This window comes from Podarcis filfolensis (genome assembly GCF_964270895.1).
Source record: "Podarcis filfolensis genome assembly, chromosome: 1".
Taxonomy (NCBI): domain Eukaryota; kingdom Metazoa; phylum Chordata; class Lepidosauria; order Squamata; family Lacertidae; genus Podarcis; species Podarcis filfolensis.
Window position 1 is genome coordinate 84,711,668 of NC_139604.1, and position 20,344 is coordinate 84,732,011.

A 20,344-nucleotide genomic window follows, 5' to 3' on the forward strand; every position below is an offset into this window, starting at 1 on the left:
AAATGGGAAGTTACACTCTAACGTGCCCTTTTGTTTGGAGTGAGCAGGAAGCTTTCTATTAAAACCAGGTTTTAGATTGTAGTTCTTTAGGTGGGCAACAATTCCTTCCTAGGTGTTTTGTAAGTTGGCAGAGAATGATTTTAAGTGCCAGAGGAAGAACATGTGGTAGTTTCTCAGCATTTGTTGTAGACGAATCTACACACTTCTCTCATAACACCGTAGAATCTTGCATTATTATGATCTGCTACATATTTTGGAAATTTATCCATTGGCTATGCATTTGCATGATGGTTCCTGAGATCAATGAGCAAGTGTTTGGATAAAATTGGATGCCATTTTGAATCAAGGTGGCAAACTGAACCTTTCAAATGCAAAAAGGAAAAAAAAAGTTTCTTAGAATTCCCGAACAATGCCAAGTATGAGGCTACCAGTACTAACTAAAGATTGAACTTTCTCCTCAACCAATTAACTGTATCAGAATAGGAGAGAGAGGTTAGATTGCAGGTCACAGGGTAGCATCTGTGTGAGCTTGTATGCTTGACTATTCCTTGCCAGACCTTCCAAATTTTACTGTTGTTCCTCAGATATATCCTAATCTGTTTTCATTCCCTGCACAGTATTTGGGTGTAAAGCATGTATACATTATGCTAAACTTAAGGTGATAATCAGGTATAGAAGCATGACAGAAAGCCATTTACTGAGTTTAGTCATTGCTCCTTCTTTGCTGTTCTGTGCCTAAGACTGAACCAAAAACTGAACCAGCAACATTTCAGCAAAGAGAACTTAAGGAGAATACTGGAATAGTGTCCCATGTGTCAGGACAAAGTTAGCCTAACTCTTCTGTACAATTCTGATTTGTTTCACTACACATATGCAGCTTTGCATAGTGCTTAGAGATTGCTGGAGAGCTTTATAATTCATGAAATAATGAATCTTCGGTTTTTAACTTTGGAACAAGATGGTGAGTCATTTAGCCTTTTCTCATTAACCTTTCATTCCAAGTCCTGACGCACGAGGGAGAAAATGGGATGGCAATTGGAGGTGATCATTACTGCCTATTAACCTGTGTTATCCTACCTCATTGAGATATGAAATTCGTACTTTCTGTGTAATGAATTCCACAGGGGCCTGAAAGAAAGATACCAGAAAGGCTACATCGACGAGTGAAGGCAGTGTTAAAGGGTTGTTGGTGTTTTGCAGGATTAATTGGATTGTGTAGCCTGTACAACCATGGAAGGAGATTGTTTGAGCTGCATGAAGTATTTGATGTTTGTCTTCAATTTCTTCATTTTTGTAAGTATCCTTGGATTTTCTGTCACATACCACCTCTTTCATATCTCTGCTTCCGAGGTCAGGGCTGGCTATACTGTGATAGACTTTCTTCAATACAGAATTGCCCTTCAGTTTCATATATAACAGCATCTGAAACATACGTAACACCTCTCATCATAAGCTGACAGGACACTTAACACCCCCATGGCTTGGTATCACTGATAAGGGGAGTGGATACTGTTTTTGTAACAATTAGTAAGACCTGTGAACAGATCTCTAGACCAGATTTTCAAGCATTTATCCAATCACTGGGTAAATTGGCACTGTATAGTTTATTAAAGTATGGAATATAATTGCATTGTGTCTTAGTACTTCTTCTTCCAACAACCATAAAGTTGCATAAAGAGCATGCTAACCCTTTTGTTGATCATTTCTAAGCCAAACTAACTAACACTATTAGAATGGTCAACGTAGCAATAGTAACAATAAACCAGTGTCATATGGTGTCAAGAGTTTCATGCTATGAAGAAAATTGCTCAAGTTCAGCTTCCTGTGATGGTTGTGTTTTTTGTTAAAGAACGCACCTCTGGAAATACACCTAGAATAATAATAATATATTGTGTATCTGTACGGTTTGTATAGTACAGGTGAATCATTTTGGCGGGCAGGGGAAGCTTATTATGTAACATGGGAGAAAGAATGTATTATACAGGTAAGGGAATAATCTAGCAGCCCTGCCAAGCCCCTTTTTATATCTCAAAATGAATGAAACCTTTGCAAAGATGGGGCCTATGTCTCTGATGTCCCCGAGGTTGTCCTATTGCTTCTTCCATGGATTCTACACAGGAAATAACTACACAGGAAGAGCTGAGCTATAAAGCAAAAATGGGTGCTTCCTTGCTATAAATAGCCCAAATAATGAAAAGTGTGTGTGTGTGTGTGTGTGGGTGGGTGGGTGGGGGAAATTATAGGAAATGCACACTGTGAAAAAAGTAAGCTTGCATGGCAGAAAGCTAGCTTAGTCATGCAGCTATTGTGTTGGTTAGATCTCTTAGCTGGGGATGAACTCACTGGAGGGAATCTAGAAAGGAATTGAATGTCTTTATCTGAAATATTTCCCTTTTCGGCAGCTGGGTGGTACATCTCTACTGGGAGTTGGAATATGGGTCATAGTGGATCCCACAGGATTCCGAGAGATAGTGGCTAGTAATCCTCTGCTCTTCACGGGGGCATACATCATGCTGGCGATGGGAGCAATGCTCTTCTTGCTGGGGTTCCTTGGCTGCTGTGGAGCCATCCGCGAGAACAAATGCCTCCTTCTCTTTGTAAGTACTGTTGGCTCTTTCATATGTGGTTTTCTTTTGTATCTGCCTGCGTGGTATGGATAGCTGATTAGGTAATACTGGTACAGATTGTTTTGCACATCCAATTGTTTGCAAACTGCAGTTTTTGCACAGTTGACAACTAAAGGCATTTCATCCTAATCTGCATGCAAGTTCTGCTGTACAGCTAATGAATTGCTTGTTGCGATCACTTATAAGTAATAATCATAACTACTTGAAAATAAACACTGCACCTATCTTGGCACAACTACCAAGGAGTAGAATTTAATGTGTTCATAAGCTAGTACTGTTACACGTACAAGAAGAACATGCAGATATTTTGAGCATGGAGAGCTAGTAGCATTTTGCTGCCTACATAGGTAGATCTTTTAGGTTAACTTTGTGTGCAAGCCATTTCAAATCAAAACTCTGAAGAAGGTGATGAAATAGCAGGAAAAGGTAAAGAGATCTGTAGTGTGCTTAATTTTTGTTTGTTTGTTTCTTTTTACTTTTGGTTTGTTTTTAAGTGTAGTGTTTTAAATATTTCAATTGCATTTTTAATCGTTATGAGCAGCTTTGAGGATTCTAGTAAAAAATAAACATTGCAGAACTCCCGTTGAGTAGATATGAATATGGGCTCCAGAGTCCAATTGTAGCCTGATAAATAACATTTAATCTCAAATATTGAATGTTATTTGGGAGGGGGAAATTGTGCCTGCAGCTATGAATAGTTCTATAGGATGGTTAAGGCTTCTAACAAGCTACAGTTCCCGAAGTACAGATGTAGTAGGGAATTGTGATTTGCTTAAGAGTAGATGCAGAAACATCTGAACTCCTCATTGCAGCTACAAAAGAGGAGACAATAAGAAGCACATGATATAAAACTTTGCTGCAACTCATTCATATAGTGGAAAATCATAGTTTCTTGTCCTGTAAGTTTCTGGTCCTGTAAGTACTTTAGGACAAAAGGACATAAAAAGAGCCCTGCTGGATCAGATCAAATGACTGTCTGTTCTGGCAGTCTCTTCTCACAGTGGCCAACCAGTTACAAGACATCTCACTCATGCTTCCCATCCACTTCTGTTCAGGGGCATAACATCTAGCCCAGTTGGTTAGAGCATGGGGCTGATTATGGCAAGGTCCCATATGGGCTACCTGTATATTCCTACATTGCAGGGGGTTGAATTAGATGGCCAGTGCCTTCCAATTGTACAATTCAATGATCTCTGATAGCACGTCACCATTGATAGCCCTATTCTCTATATTTTACCCCTATAAAACCACCTGTATTTTCATCAAGCGTGCATACACAAGTGCTCCCATAAGAACTTTATACCTTATCTGCACCCCCATTTTCCCCATATATTCATCAGCATGCACTATTTAATCAGCCCTAGAGTCAAGAGTATGAAATCCCCCTTTGTCAGCCTTCTTCAAACTGCAAGTGAACTCCAAAAAAGTAATCAATTAGTTTCTAAGAAGTCCTTAAGCCACAAAATTCTAGTGTGGTTGCAGCCCACAAAGTTTGCCATATCACATTTGGGTACATGTGGAAAGAAAAACCTAAAGGTGTGGATGTGTGTATGTGCGCATGTGTGCACACCATTTGGGTCAAGTAAATTTGGGTTTCATTATAATGTACATTATAGCGATGCCATACATAATGAAAGGAAGCCTTTGATTGAAGTGGAAAGCTGCAACATTTTTGTTGTCCTAGTTCCCCACCCAGCCACCCTTCAATTTGCCTGTTATCCTATATACCTGAGGGTGTGCGTAATGGCTAAACTTTTCATTTGGTACGTCATTTTATTCGTTATAAAATGGGATGGAAAAAGTTATGTAAGAGTTTCCCCCCAGGAACAAGGACTTCCCAAACGAAGGTTTCTTCCAAAGAGGGAGTGATGGGAAAGAATTGACTATGCAAAGCGATTTAGTGTGTGACTTGTGGAAATATTGGCCTGGCGAGATTTTCATATTTCTTCAGGAAGTTCAAATGAAGTGGCTGTTAACTGTAGCTGGGGTTGTGGGAGAAGTGTTACTTTCATGGCCTGATCAAAATCCAAGTCCTCATATGAAGTTTTCAAAAATAGATGAGCCAGAGGCTTCCTGAGAGAGATTTTGCAGTGATACATAATGAATGCCTAAAGCTTTTAGCTCAAGTGTAAACTCAAGGCAAGCGTACAGCATGGATAAGAGACAAGAGAGAAACATGCATCCCAAGGGAAGTTCTCAAGCTTCTTTCTGCGTAGAGATTATTTTTCATGTTATATTTTTATAAGAAATGTTGCAGTTGAATCTGATATGTTGCATCAAGCGTCAGGCTGTGTTGTGCTTCACAGCCCCCAAAGCTGTTGTTCTAGCAGTTGATCTTTGCAAGGTTGTGTTTTAAAAAAACACAAAAAAACACTGCACACTGCTTGGAAGACTTAGAAATGAGCTTGCTGTGAAATACCCCTAAAGCCATTTCACTTGCTGCTTGATAAAATAGTGGGGTCCGTGGTGTATATTTGAATTTTGGAAGGCTACAGAAGAGTATAAATCAGTCTTGGTGTACCCATAAGAAATTCCTTTGTATCTGTCCCTTCCTCTTTCTCCACCCACGTTGCAACAAAGGTAAAGGGGGGGGTGGGAGAGAGAACTAAGTACTGCTTGATCTAATTTTTACTGAGGACCAAACTGGCACCAGGGGGAACTTTCCTCTCATTCAGGTGGTTAATGCACTTATCCCCCTGGCCGCAGTCCCAGTCCTGTTTCCCCAAGCCAGCAGCTAGACAAGGGCAAGCTACGTGATGAGTTTCATGTTTAGTTTGACCCTCAAAACATTCCAGTATGCAAGTCACGGTATTATTTGCAGATACAGATAGGGAAATGAGGCTGAGAAAGAGTCTTCTCCCATACATTTGGATAATGAAACTGTGGATGGTCTTTTTCTCCGTGTGATAGTGTGGTTATTGTTATTGTTTATTACTATGTTATGTTTATGTGTGTTTTTGTGTTTTTATATTGTAAACCGCCCTGTGATCCTCGGATGAAGGGCAGTATAGACATTAAATAAATAATAATAATAATAATTTGCCCAATGACTCTGGGGCAGAAAATCTATGTCAAAGTGATGGGGGCAGGGAGGCCTTGGCAGGGAGGCCAGAGAGTGGAGGATTTTAAGTGAGTTGGTATGCTCAACAGTGAATCCATATGATCAGCAGAATGGTTTGTAAAGTAAAGCCTTGCAGTTTTGCAGTCTGGCGTGTCCCTGGATGTTTTGTTGATCTATGGATTTGGAAGATTTCTTCCAGTGTAGCTGCAGATTTCCTTTGCATGGCGAGGACAAATTCCTCACTCAGCTTGATTTATCGTTTTGATTATTTTGAGAGATTCTGTCCCAGCTGTTTGCTGTGGATGTACAGTGATTTGTCTGCCTTTCTTTTTCTCTCTTTCAGTTCTTCATGTTTATTTTGCTAATCTTCCTGGCAGAACTCTCAGCTGCAATCCTGGCTTTTATCTTTAGAGAAAATGTAAGTATTACAATGTCAGCATGGCGCCCTGCAGATTTTGGTTCAGGTGGACTTCAAGTTAGAAGGTTATAAGCTTGCTGAGTTGATATCTGTTAGGATGGCAGTGGACCAATATTCCTATTATTACTCCTGGTCTGAACATCATGCAGTCACCTGTTGAATGCTAGCAAAAGAAACTTGTGTCAAGTAGATGGTTTATGTGTAGAGGAGATAACATGCCCCCCCCCCCAGGTTTCCAGAGTTAAGGAGCTTATGCAGGCTCATACTTTAAAAAAAAGCATCCTCATTAAAACTGAATTAGCTTTAGTTTCATAGATCAGAGACAAAATTAATAACAGTTTGAGAGGTTAAAATAACATAGCACAGCAGGATAGAAAGAAGTAAATTCATCATAAGTTATTTCATTGTGCCAGTAAGAAGAATCTGTCACATGCATGCTTTTCCAAGTCTGCAGCACAATGCTTATCTGTCCAGTACCACCTGTACTGAAAACAGAGCTTTAAATCAGCTCAGATAGACCAAACAATCCTTTAATAAAACTGCTATCATATTTAGGCTGCCATTTTCCTCTTGTCTAGAGGATGGACTAAGCTGATGCCCTATCACAAGTCCATTCCATCTTTATTTGTGTGAGTTTTTCAAAAGAATGCACACAAAAAATTACATTTGAAATGTATGCATTTCTTATGTAAAACACACGCTTTTTACTTATATGTATTTTCAATGCATTTTCCTCATAAAATACGTATACTTATTGTCCATAAAACCCTTATTTTTGTGCATACCTTCTGCTTACTAAAGCTGAATTGCAAAATCTAACTGCAAGCAAGTTCAGGAGTGCAGATTTACCCACAATTCTCTGTGATGCAAAACAAAATACAAAAAAACACAACTACACATTCCTAAACAAAGGGATTGGGGTTTTTTGCTTTTACATTGGGGGGGGGGTCCTCGGTTGGGGGGTGGGAGACTTGGAGCAATGACCAAAGCTTCCTAGGAACACCCACTTCCTTAGGAACTCTACTGTAAGTGTTGACTTGCAATACAGTGGTACCTCGGGTTAAGTACTTAATTCATTCTGGAGGTCCGTTCTTAACCTGAAACTGTTCTTAACCTGAAGCACCACTTTAGCTAATGGGGCCTCCTGCTGCTGCCACACCGCCGGAGCACGATTTCTGTTTTTATCCTGAAGGAAAGTTCTTAACCTGAAGTACTATTTCTGGGTTAGCGGGGTGTGTAACCTGAAGCATATGTAACCTGAAGCGTATGTAACCCGAGATACCACTGTATAGGCAAACATGAGATACTTCTCCCTTTTTTTGCTTTCACTTGTTTTCTTGTTGCATTTGTGAACACAGGAAACCCACATTTACACCTTACATAGCCAAAGTTAGCTGGTGTGTCCTGGTGTGACTTCAGTTGCTTTTGTCCATTGTTCTATTTGGCAAATTCAATTTCCTGCAAAATTTTTGCTTTGCTTTTGTATTTTGCTTTGTATTTATTTGGCTGTTTTCTGGCACAAATCTGCAGCCTCATTTCTGTGTGTTTGGGTTTTTTGTTTTAAAATAGAAGAGCTAAGGATAGAGACATTTAGCAAATAAACCTGTGGGAATGGCAGAAAAACAAAGTATTCACTAATAGGGTGAGAATGAGAATGACACAAAGGAGCCTGTGGACAGAAACTTTGGCATAGTGTAACTCAATGCTCTATAAACACAGGGCTTGCTTTTAATTCCCCCATGTTTAAGGAAGTAGGTGGTTAGATTTTTAAAAACATTGCAAGCCCCAAGAGCCCATTGTGTTCTGTAGTAAGCTGCAGTGTAAGCTTCCATAGGGCATTTTGGTTCACCGCTGTGGGAGCTTGAATAATGCTGTGTCTGAAACATATACCTTTCACTTGAGGTACAAGAAAACGTAAGATTTTTTCCCTGTCCATGTAGAAACATACATACCTGCATATATAATTTTATTAGTATGCTACCTTTCTGCAGTTCAAACCATGCTCAAGGTTGCTTACTACATGAAAAAAATACACAACGACAACATAACAAAAGTAGTCATAATAAATGAAACATTTTTTAAAAAATACACAACTAAGCCAAACCATTTCCACATAAATCACAAGGGCTAAAATAAAGATACAAAAAATCAGCAGCAATAACCCCCAACCACAACAGCCTCTGCCAAACAGCACCCTAGCCTAAGAGTCTGTGCAGCAACCTCAGCTTTTGTAGTTGGAGTCAGTCAAGACCCCGTCCTCCCAGGCCAGATGGAAAAAGGCCTGTGTGAGTATTAAACTTTCCATTCTAGTCACTCTTCATTTTTCTCTGGCTTTTCTGATATCAACTGTATGATTCACAGTGTTCCCAATGAGCTCATTCTCCTGTTCCTTTATTCTGCCCATATCACCTCTCCCTGCCTCCCTCTTAGATTCTTTCCTTCCAAGATACAAGTTTTGGCCCATCTCTTTCTCAAGGACTTTGCAAATTCTGCAGCTCCCTGTTGCTAATTTATTGCTTTCTTAACACCCTTTGTGCTGGCTAAATAATTGCCACTAATAATAATGACACATAGTAACATTGTTACTAAGCTTTCTACCATCAGTTTGGTGCTTTTTTAATATATGCAGATTTAGGAAGCTGTTGTTGCAGGTTTGTGTGACTGATTAAACACATAAATTTGGGAAGACTCAGTGGTAAAGCAACTACAGAAAGTCCCAGTTTCAGTCCTTGGTATCTCTAGGTAGAAGTAGACATTCCTGCTTGAATCCCTGAAAAGTTGCTGGTCTGACTCAGTGTTAGGCAGCTTCCTATGTTTCTATGGGCTGTGGAACTGAATTGCACACATTACTTACGTTGTACAGTGGTCACAATGAAATCCAGTAGCTTGATCTTGTGCAAAAAATTAAGATTGTGGTGTTGCATCCTCAACAGGGCTCAGATATGTACCTTTATTTCATTTTGCATTTGGAACCCACTTCCAATATTCACTACTTCCCATTGTTTATCAGAACAGCCCTGAGAACCTTGGACTTACTCCCCACCCACAAATATCCCAGTTCTTTGTTCCATCTGGCAAATTTTCTCTTGATGTCCATAATCTCTCCTGTCCTCCAGCTGTGCATTGCTCTGAGGCTTCTCTTGACCCTCCAGAGTATATATGGGGAGGACATGGAAAGAAAGGGGCTCATTGCACTAGTGAGAATCGTTGAGCTGGCTTCTGCTAGCACAATAATTTAGTTGAACAAGAACCCTAGGGGCTTTTTTACCCCAAAGTAGAGTTCACATTCTATTGCTTATATCCTCTTGTTGTTAATACAACCCACCATGTCTCTAGGCTCATGATCTTGGAAAGTGTGCTTCTATTCATAACATGTGTAGACACTTGTGTTTGGGTGCCCATGCTATCAGGGACATATGTTATTACCTCTGTTTCCATGGGTTTATTTCCTTAAACAAGATGTACTTTGCTTTGTGACTTAGAGAAAAATGTATTTTCTTTCCTTTAAAGATCTTCAAGATCTTTACCTGTAGTAATATATTGCAGTATTTCAGTTGGTTGCTCCTGTTAATGAATCTGATGAAAGCAGAACAATCATCTTTTTTTTTTAAAAAAAAAAAAGCCTTTTACTGGTTTGACAGGACTAATTGTAGTGTGTGTTTTATACAGAAGAAATTAATGAGGGAGCCAGTATAGAGTAACCTTGCAGCAGACTTAACAAGGATTTAACATCGGTTTAATTTTTCCCAAAGAGGCTATGTTTTCACCATTATTATTTTTTTTTAAAAAAGACCTTAAAATAAGTGAAGAAGTGAGGTTTAGAAAGTCAATGCTGAAAGAGTCATATCTGTCCAAAGGTTAGAAGGAAATAATGTCTCTCTTCTCAGCTGGTGTTCTCTGCAATTGAACAGAAGGGAAAGAACTGCACTTTGTAAGGAGTTTTAGATACCCCATTTCAAGTAGCACAGGCAGGGAGAAAGCGTAATTGTGTCTTGGTGGCAACAGCTATTGCTCTATAAATAGCGACCACTTCCTGGGGATCTGTTGGGGTCTGGTCAATACAGCTCTTGTTTTCTGAATTTGTTGAATTCTTTCAGGACAGCGCAAATAGAAGACCTCACACATAGTAGAGGAAAACCACACACTTGCACAAGCTGTTACATTTAGGTATCAGCAGTCCAGGTGTGCATGTTTTTCTTCCCGTGTGCCTATGAACAATGGGGATATGCTTTCCTGTGATTGTACAGTGTTTTTGAGCACGTTGCAGCATTAAGGGAGGGAAACCAAAAGAATAGACTATGGGTGTGGCTGTGCAAACTATCCTTCAGGCACAAGCAGCATTCATTTCTTGCATCCAGCTCACCTAGTGACCTCACAACTCACAAAGTTTTCAACATATGCCTGTACTTGGCTGGGTGGGTGTGACACTTTATGGCTGCAAGGAGCCTCTCTGAGCATTCTGAGAAGCATATTCTAGAATCATTGCATTTTACAATGGCTATTCCGGCACCCTTAGTGGTCTTTCTGATATTAGCGCTGTGGCCCAAGCATCTTCTGCAACTTTGCAAGGGACTATGGAGCGCACCACTTAGATCACATAGTCTCCACTGACTCTCCTAAATGTATTGCTGCCCCAAGTAGTGTTCCTTGTGTTCCTACTGTAGTTGAGCCAGCCCAGTCTGCCAAATTAGCAGGGACGCTAGCAGGACAAGTAGGACATGTGCTGCCCATGCTATTCTTAAAGGTAAAAGGTAAAGGGACAACTCTGGAGTTGTGGCACTCATCTCACTTTACTGGCCGAGGGAGCCGGCATACAGCTTCCAGGTCATGTGGCCAGCATGACTAAGCCACTTCTGACGAACCAGAGCAGTGCACGGAAACGCCATTTACCTTCCTGACGGAGTGTTGCCTATTTATCTACTTGCACTGCGTGCTTTCGAACTGCTCGGTTGGCAGGAGCTGGGACTGAACAACAGGAGCTCCCCCCATTGTGGGGATTTGAACCACCAACCTTCCGATCGGCAAGCCCTAGGCTCAGTGGTTTAGACCACAGCGCCACCCAAAATATAGGTCTTTACTTGGCTATAAATGGGGTACCATATCAGGCTGCGTTCAGGTAGGGGGAACCTGGAGAAGAGACTCTGCAGAAAGTTGCATATGATCATAGGAAGCTACCTCCTACAGAGTAAGACTCTTGGTCCATCTATCTCAGTATCATCTACAGTTTAGAATCTATACTGAGTGGCAGCAGCTTTCCAGGATTTCAGATAGGGGAGTTTGCTTGGAGATGCTGGGGACTGAGCCAGAAAACTATCACATGTAAAGCTGTGGCCCTTCCCCATCAGACGTTGCGGGCTACAACTCCCATCAGCTCCAGCCAGTGTGGCCAGTGGTTGTGATTGATAGGAGTAGTAGTTCACAACACCTGGAGGGAACCACATGAGCTATCCCTGACCTAGTGACAATATCTTGGTGCACAATGCTTCCTTAAAAACCAGCATAAACCTGTGAGGTGGGAAGGTTTGTTTGGAGGGTGGCCAGTTGGCCCAGAATTACCATTTGAACACCCCTGTGTGCCATGTACACCATCCCTTTGGTTCAGTGTCAAGTGCTAAATCAACTAAGTGGGTGGATAAATATTTCCTAAGATAAATATTTGGAGTGGTGGTGAAGAGGTAATGTAATATGTTTTGGCCTACTGTTACTGAGGCAGTCGGGCCAAAATATGTTGATGGAGGTAGAAAGTTGAAGGTAATTAGTTGTGCTGAAGTAACAGATCAGAGTGAAAGGATATTAAATATCCTGGCAAGTGTAGAAATTATTTCTTCGAGTGCTGTACCATTCAGTATAGATGCAGCCTCTCTGCACTTCCTTATTAGCTTATTGGCTTGTGAGGTGGTATTATGCTTAATGCTCTGCATAGCCCGTCTCCCTCTTGAGACAGATGTAATTGATAGACGCTTCGCTGTCTGCCTTATGGTGCAACACAACTTTTCCTTGTACAACATCTTGTGTCCAAAGCTCTCACAGCACTATATGGGGTTAAATTATATAGTTAGAGGTAAATAATTAATAGCAGAGGGGAAAGAAGAAATTAAGAACCACAACAAGGCTTAAGAGAGATGTTATCTGCTGAGATTTGAAGTAGGGCAGATAGCAGTGAAGCAGACAGGCAAGGAATCGGTTTCAAATGGCTGAAGCTGTTAGAGGAGAAGATCCTTCCCTTGAATAAAGCTTGGAGGGTTGGAGAAGAGAACTGAGAGGGGAGCAGCGAGGGAGAGTCAGCAACAGTTGAGAAGAGCTCACAGTTTAGAGGTTTAAAACAATGTTAAAAACAAAGTGGTTTTCAAAATGAAAGAGCAAAAACCACTATTAGAAGTTTAGAACTTGAGTCTTATTAAAAATGAAATGAATGGTGAGGCTGAAGACTTGTGGTTGTTGATTCACCACCACCACAGAAAGTGATGTTTTCTCTTCTAAAGAGATCACGGGCAAGTCCCATAGTAAGAGACAGGTGAAAGGTTGTTCTCTTACAAGTGACAGCACTACAACAATTGCTGCTAGGTGCTATTTGTCATGTGTGAGGCTCATCGAGTAGCAGCTGGAGGCTGCTTTTCATCAATAACTGCCACAACTTACTAAAATACCTCATTAGGAAGATCAGCATATTAAGGTGGTGGATGTGCTCTCAAGTGGAAGAAGATAAACAAGCTTTGTAGTAGCTGTGGAAGAATCCATTCTTCCTACTCTGCTTAGATCAGTCTGGATCCTTTTGAGAGAAATGACCTTCCCCACATCATGTGCCAAATGCTGCCTTTCAGAAAGCTCTCAATAATAGCTATATGGCAGGGCGATGCTACTCCCAATTCATTTCAGCTTTCATAGCAGTAGCAATACCTGCTGAATAACTTTCCTGCTGTTTAACAATTACAGGTATAGATGTGCCCTTCAGCGCCTGAGGTCAAGTTCATATTGGGACTGGCAGTAGTTCTTTTTTTCTTGTCATTTCAGAATTTACCTGTTGGGAGAGAAGCTGCTTTCTTTATCACCTCCTCTTCTCTCCTCACCCCCTTCCTTCCTTCTATAATGTAGGAGCATCCCAAGCAAAAGGGGAGTTTGGGAAGGGGGAGGGAATGAGAAGATGGGGAGGAAGGTTTTTCTCCCTGCTGCAGCAGCAGGCAGTTAAGGAGGTGGGTGGGGGATCCCATTTTCTCCCTGGGCCCCCAAGCAGTTCTTCTTCAGCTCAGCTTGCATTCCAACCTGGAGGGAGGTCTGTTTAGAATATAAGTACACATTCCAAGAGTGCCAAATTTGTATGCTGACATAGGTAATTATGAGACTCAGCAGCAGCACTACAGAATACTGCATCTATTAATTCAAGTATTTTTATGCAGCGAGGATAGGACATAGAAACACCTTCGCAGCCTAACACAAACCTCTAATAAAGGAGAGAAACAGTGCTTGGTCAAGTGCTACTGATTTTAGACTGCTTTGTTTTATGGATTTTTTTTAACACTGAAAATAAGCCATGTGACTTATGTTATTAACTGCCTCCTGCCCCCACCTTTGTCCAGATACTTGGAACAAAGTAAAATGTTATACTAGTGAAAGGAAGGAGTTTCTTTTCTGGCCAATAAGCACAATCCCAGCGCTGGGCTTTGTTTTAGGTCAAATCTCATAAAAATCACAAACACAAACCTCAAACATTTCCTTTGGGATCACGCCTGTCAAAATAAAGGTTTCACTTTATATTCAAATGACTCTTTTGTTTCAGAACTGGTCAAAGGAAGCCAATTGGGACTATTACCAACTGTAATATTAGTTTCAAAGTCTGCACTTAGGAAACAGACAAGCATCAATAAAAAGTCTGGGCGGCTGTCTCCGCAGGATGGGAGCCTGGGCGGGTAAATTATGCAAAAGAAGGGAAGGGAAACACAATGCTGGAGCACATGGAGTGGCACCTTCTAACCCCGAGGCCCCTGACGGTGCTGCATTATTTCCCCGGGGAGAATCTCCATCCGGCCTGACTAATAGGCATTTCCACTCGAAGGGAACATGGCCTCTTCACATTGGAGTTGCTGGAGGTGTAGCTTCAACAAGCCCACTGTGACTTCTGTGAGGTCTGCAGGATTTCCATTAATTTTAGTAATAAAGTTCCAGGGAAAACAATATAAAAAGTAAAATGACCCCCCAGTGTGTTGATAGCACACGTTGTATTACTGAGAACTTGTTAAGTCTTAACTGTTAAGTGCTCATTCTGCTTAAATGATGAAGCGTCCGAATGCTATATGTGTGTGTGCGTGTGTTTTCACCTACCTGGTTAAAATTTGTTCTGCTATACTTCTGGCATGACTGAGGGCTCATCCACACTTTGAACTGCTTCTTCTCCCCCATGAAAACCTGTGGTTTAGTGCTGAGTCAGAAAAGACGAGTTTTCTGCAGATTGCCGTTGGTTCCGATTTAGCACTAAAGACTGAGTTTGCCATGGGAAAGTAGCAGGGCTAAGGCAAAAATGCTTGGACCCTTGGCTAGAAGGCACAAGACAGACAGAAAACTCCTTGGGTCCATGCTTTCACAGGTGAATGAGTGCTAAGAGGGATCTAGAAAGATGGTTCTACAGTGACCACGAAGGGTACTCTTATGAGCAAGCGGCTTTCAGTAAATTGCCATCATTTCGATTGAGATTCTTCTCAGTTTATTCCCAGCCTTTATAGGAGGGAAGTGGCCTGAACTGGTATTTAATTTTCTGTTTTTATTTGCAGTTGTCATTCACCATGACAGTTGAAGATGCAATTAACAAAAGTTTATGAGCATTGAACATGTACAGTGTTAAAGTATAATTACTGCCTGTAAAACTGGAGAAGCAGTGGAATGAGACAACACTAGGGTTGTTCACACACAGTGCTAAACCATGGTGTAGCACTGCATGAATGAGACTCGGCATACCTGAGCAAAGCATAGAGTTCACATCCTTGCCCCTTTTCTCTCCTCCTTCTGAGTGGCTGGGAGGAATGCTTCTGTCTAGTTCAGATGTACTTTTAAAGAACCTTCATTTACAGTTTTGACCAGGCCCCCTGGTTCAAATGCAGCACTAAAGCTGAGATTACTTTAAACTGAAACAAAACTTGACAGATGTCTCCCTCTTGGCTTTGCAGGAAGAGATGGGAGTGCATGAGAAAAGTACAGTATTTCTCCAGGGTTTCCCAACCTCACCTGGGACCTTTGCATGCAGAGCATAAGCTCCACCACTGAACTGAAGTCTTTTCTCTCAAATTATTAGGTGGGAGGAGTGTCTTGAGCAAACTTCAAGGGAATATGAAGTCCCCTCATGCCATGGCCTTTTCTATCCCAGCTCAGAATAAAGGATATGGGTCACCTATCAATTTATCAGCAAGCATCTCTCGTGCTGGCTATCCTGGACCCAGGTGGAATTAGCACCCCGTCTCAATCACAAAAATTAGACGACCTTGTAAGGTTAATCTGTGATGTGCTCAGAGCACTGGCAGCATCTAAGCACCGCTAACCACTATATTTCTGCACTTTGAATAGCAGGCATGAATCATTTCTCATTTTGCTTCATTCTGTATGTTGCAGTTGACCAGAGAGTTTTTTACAAAGGAACTGAAGAAGCACTATCAAGGCAACAATGACTCTGACGTCTTCTCTTCCACCTGGAACTCGGTCATGATCACAGTGAGTAGTAGCTTGCCTAGTGCATCACTGCAGATGGACCCTGAGCCCTAATGAATTGTCACTAGTCCCCTTTAAGTAGCCTTACAAAGCCTAGACAGATATGTATGGTTATAATACAATGGCCAAGAGGTAAAATGTAATGACTGCCTTCCATTTGTTGGGGAGAAAACGGATGGCAGAGAAAACGCCACTCCCAATTTCTTCACAAACAGCTGGCTGGTATTTCTGGTTTCTTTTACACACGTGCAGCTGCATCAGCCTGGTGGATTGTCTGCAATCAAGCCTGATTCCATGCCCTATCTCAGGGGTAAGGAACGTGGTTCTTGAGACATCATTGGGCTTCAACTCCCATAAGACCCAGCCAGCATGGCTAATGGTCAGGGATTATGGGAATTGTAGTCCAGCAACACCTGGAGGGCAATAGGTTGCCCACCCCTGCTCTTCCTGGATTATGGTGAATGTTCTCTGTAATAGTTCTCTGTAACTGATGTGACAATTGGTTGTGATGGCTTTCATTTTAGCATTATATTATTAAGAAGACAGGGAGAGACTAACCATAATGCTTGTCCATTAGTTCTGAAGATAGTCAAATATTAATCTCATCCTCCCATCAGTCAGGCACCGACAATATTTAATTACTTAAAATAAAAATAAACCGGGAGTCCTTCTGTACATTACATTTGGCCGTGCCAATGGAGCATCAGCTATAGGAAGATTTGGGCAGATAGGCAGGCAGGAGAGGATGTCTTACTCTACTGGATAAATCACATTGGCCATTATCCATAAAACTAATTACAACAGTGAAAAACACTTTCATTCTGTGTTAAGGCAGGCTTTGTAGTTTTCCTTTCTATCTGTCTTAAACTCCCAGAGAAGCTGTTCCACTGTATTAAAAGCAATATTGAGATGTGTGTATATTCTATGTCGAGGCAACCTACATTCTGCACCAAGAAAGGCTGAATTATGCAGTAGAAACCATGTGGATTTTACATGCACACGTATGCTTATTTTGCAGAATTACTTTGTGTTGCTTAATTATGAGAAAGAGCAAATAACTATCCAGGGCACTAAAGACTGAGCACTGGAAACTCCCCTGAGCCAGCTTTGATCTTTGAAGATTTTGCCATATGTTACACCCACAGTTTCCAGCTTGCCTTCACAATCCTAATGGCTAGTCACAAGCTTTTTTTAAAAGGGTGGGTGGGGAGGAAAGAGGGGGGAAATGAAGCATGGAAAGCTTTGAGAGAATCTAGAATTGTGTGTTGTTTGTATGTCTGCAGAAGCCACACAGCCTGCCATACTGAATCCATTTGAATATGGATGGTTCCTATGCATCTTCTGTCATTCAGGTTTCATATTATTTTCAATGGCTCTGTGATGCCTCCTATCCTGCAGAGAGACAGTATCCACTATTTAATCACCTTTCCTGTCTGCTAGTTTGGCTGCTGTGGTGTCAATGGTCCAGAAGATTTTGAAACTGGCCCTCATCCTCGTCCCCTGTATTTACACGATGCAATTCCTGAAGCTTGTTGCCGACGGGAACTCCAATCTCGTAATGGAGCATTCATCAACAAAGAAGAGTGTCTCAGGGGTAATGATATGTATCAAAACCAACAGGTAAGGGCAACACAGAAATGGGATTTTAAACTATTGGGGGCAAAATGTACGTATGGTGTGTGCAAGCACCCATCTTAAAGTCCCTTTTAAAACTTATTTTTGCCAAAATGGATGTAGACTTTGCCCCTTTCTTTTTTGATTAACACTGTGGAACAAAAGTGTTCAATGATCTTTCATGATACTTTCCACAATCCTTCAATGTGATTTACTGTTGCCCACATTTTTCAGATGAGGAACTGAGATTGAGAGGTGGTAACTTTCACAACACCACACAGTATGCCTATAGAACAGGAGAGAAAGTTGAACCCAAGGATCTGTGACGGCTTTCACAATTGCAAACCATCCGCCATACAGAATTGAAACCTGTTTTGTGTTTCTTATAACTAGCAGAAGTAGTGAAGGCAGTCCCTGCCCAGCTCTTTTGGGCAGCATATTTGTTCCAATAGTTGCAAGGAATATTCCCTTCTTTCTAGTGCCATCTAGTCAAAATCTCTGCTTCTCAAGTTCAGCAGAAGCAAAGAGGCTAAGTAGTCCATGTAATAATGTACAAGGGGAGAGTGAGTAGTCCTGTGGGCAGGTGTGGGGTGTGTGGTGAACAAGAGATTATTTTGGAGTAAAGTGCGAAAACATGAGGAAACATGGGCAGGAAATTGAGGGACCCAGAATGGTTGATACAGCGTGGCAACTTGCAGATCCAAGAGCGATGCCATTGGCTTGAGGACTCAGTATTATCGGCATGTAATTTTGTTATTTACCTACCCTGATTTGATGTTATAAACTATATCCAAGGCAAGCTGGAGTAGATGCAGGCAGAGCAATCCAAACACAGTCTAGTGGGGCAGGTGTGTGGATGGAATAGAGGTGTCCCTTCTCTTAACTTTGGCGGTTAAACCAGCCTGCTGCCAAACATGCTGTGTGGGCAAGACGCCCACTGACATTTCCTCCACCAGTGGTGGCCAGCGGTAAGTCCCTACACGTTCTGAGGGCAGGGAGAGTGTGGCGCTGAGTTGGACCTTAAGATGTGGTCTCGCAGCTGCCATGTGTTGGGCCTGGCCTGAAGCTAAGAGCTGTGCCAGCCCAGAGCTGGCAAAGGGATCAGGCCCTGCCATCCTGCCTATGATTTGCTGTTGCTGCTGAGGCTGTGGATACAGTGGTGGCCCAACGTCCGCAGAGCCCTGGTGGTGCACCCTTAAAAGCAATAGATTTCGCAAAATGTTTGAAAACTTGAGATCTTGCCAAGCCAGAGAGACAACGTGAACCTCTTCTAAAGGTGGCAGGTTTTGCGATTTTCATTGCCATAGAGTGGAGATGTTGCAGTTCCGTTTCATCATCAACAACATCATAATTTATTTATACCCCACCCATCTGGCTGGGTTTCCCCATCCACTCTGGGCAGCTCCCAACAGAATATTAAAAGCACAATAAAACATCAAACATTAAAAACTTCCCTAAACAGGCTGCCTTCAGATGTCTTCTAAAAGTCAAGATGGTAGCACCTCAGTAAAAACATACTAGTTGACCTAGACTCATTCAGTATTGTAAAACTAATTAATGACTGTGTCTGGAATTCAAGAACTTGCATCTCCAGAGCTGGGTTGAAAAAGAAAATTTAAGTCAGCTTATTGAACTCTTTTCCTTTGCAATGTGTTTACGTATCTGTGCATCCTGTAGAACAAATGGGGTCTCTGTAGCTATTTTTCTGTCAGCCTTGCTGTAACTCCTGGATTATGCTTAGCTGATCAGCTTTTGTGTCCCTATGGGCTATGCTGTCAAAATGAACTTTTAATGGATGCTCCTTCCTCCAGGGATGCTTGAAGAGGGACCTGTCATTTCATGTCTTACCAGGTCATCAAACATGACCCCTGAAACACTTTGACTATGAGTTTGGTTCATGGCAGTTTCTTTCTTCCTAGGGCTGCTACACTGTGATACTTAACTCCTTTGAGACGTACGTGTACCTTGCAGGAGCTCTTGCCATTGGTGTATTAGCCATCGAGGTATAGTGGAAGGTTTCATTATTACTTTTTAATAGAATTTGCATACCTTTTAATTGTAAATTAAACCTCAAAGCAGTTTGAGTTGGTATGCTAAACACCATAAATCATGTGGTTTCCTTTTTGTAGCTTCCCACCTCATCTTCCTGTCTAATTTAGTTGTATATTATCTGTAGTAGTTTAAAAGTGGAAGAATTTATTTGAAGGGAGAAAATATAACCAGACACTGCCCTCTGCTGTTGGGCATAGTGTAAACAATAGATGCATCAGACATGACGAACTTGCTCATTCTGAATTCGCATCTAAAATGAATTCAAGGGGTTTTATTTATCTGAAATTGTAAAATCAAAATAGATACATTTAATTATTAATTTTGAAATTCTTCATATGTTTGATAGTATGTCAGCAAAGAGGGCTTTTAAATGTATCTTTTTTTAATAAGCCAGTGATATTCAAGACAACAAGCAAAGGAAATTGACAGTGGTACCTCTGGTTACGTACTTACCGTAATTCGTTCTGGAGGTCCGTTCTTAACCTGAAACTGTTCTTAACCTGAAGCACCACTTTAGCTAATGGGGCCTCCCGCTGTCGCTGCACCGCCGCGGCGCAATTTCTGTTCTCATCCTGAAGCAAAGTTCTTAACCCGAGGTACTATTTCTGGGTTAGCAGAGTCTGTAACCTGAAGCGTATGTAACCCGAGGTACCACTTGTAATGCTAAAGCCAAGCTCCGTGGTTTGCTTTAAATTCCATATGCCAAGCAATGTGCTGACACACACAACTTAATAATAATAATAATAATATTTATATGCCACCCATCTGGCTGGGTTTCCGTAGCCACAGGCTTACAGCTTGAATAATCTCACTTTATTCCTAATTGGGAAGTAAACCACAGAGGGGCTGAATTAGCATTGCAACCAAGCTAACGTTCCATGG

At 41.5% G+C, this 20,344-nt stretch overlaps 1 protein-coding gene and 1 long non-coding RNA gene across 8 annotated transcripts in view; both read left to right on the forward strand.

Annotated features, from left to right (window-relative positions):
* The window catches only part of TSPAN18 (tetraspanin 18), a 174,391-nt gene that overhangs the window by 144,847 nt on the left and 9,200 nt on the right, over positions 1 to 20,344 (forward strand). For 6 of the 7 annotated variants that reach the window (XM_083602912.1, XM_083602915.1, XM_083602917.1 and 3 more), the window contains 6 exons: positions 1,201 to 1,293; positions 2,403 to 2,597; positions 6,032 to 6,106; positions 15,701 to 15,799; positions 17,237 to 17,416; positions 19,330 to 19,413. In XM_083602912.1, the coding sequence (XP_083459038.1) occupies positions 1,231 to 1,293; positions 2,403 to 2,597; positions 6,032 to 6,106; positions 15,701 to 15,799; positions 17,237 to 17,416; positions 19,330 to 19,413 (696 nt within the window). In that variant the 5' untranslated portion in view covers positions 1,201 to 1,230. Of the gene's footprint in view, positions 1 to 189; positions 1,294 to 2,402; positions 2,598 to 6,031; positions 6,107 to 15,700; positions 15,800 to 17,236; positions 17,417 to 19,329; positions 19,414 to 20,344 lie in introns of all 7 variants that reach the window. The other variant, XM_083602916.1, reaches the window with a different exon arrangement.
* On the forward strand, positions 11,052 to 14,289 carry LOC310757932. Its single transcript, XR_014545586.1, has 2 exons — positions 11,052 to 12,445; positions 12,499 to 14,289. It is a non-coding gene; the product is annotated as an uncharacterized lncRNA (long non-coding RNA).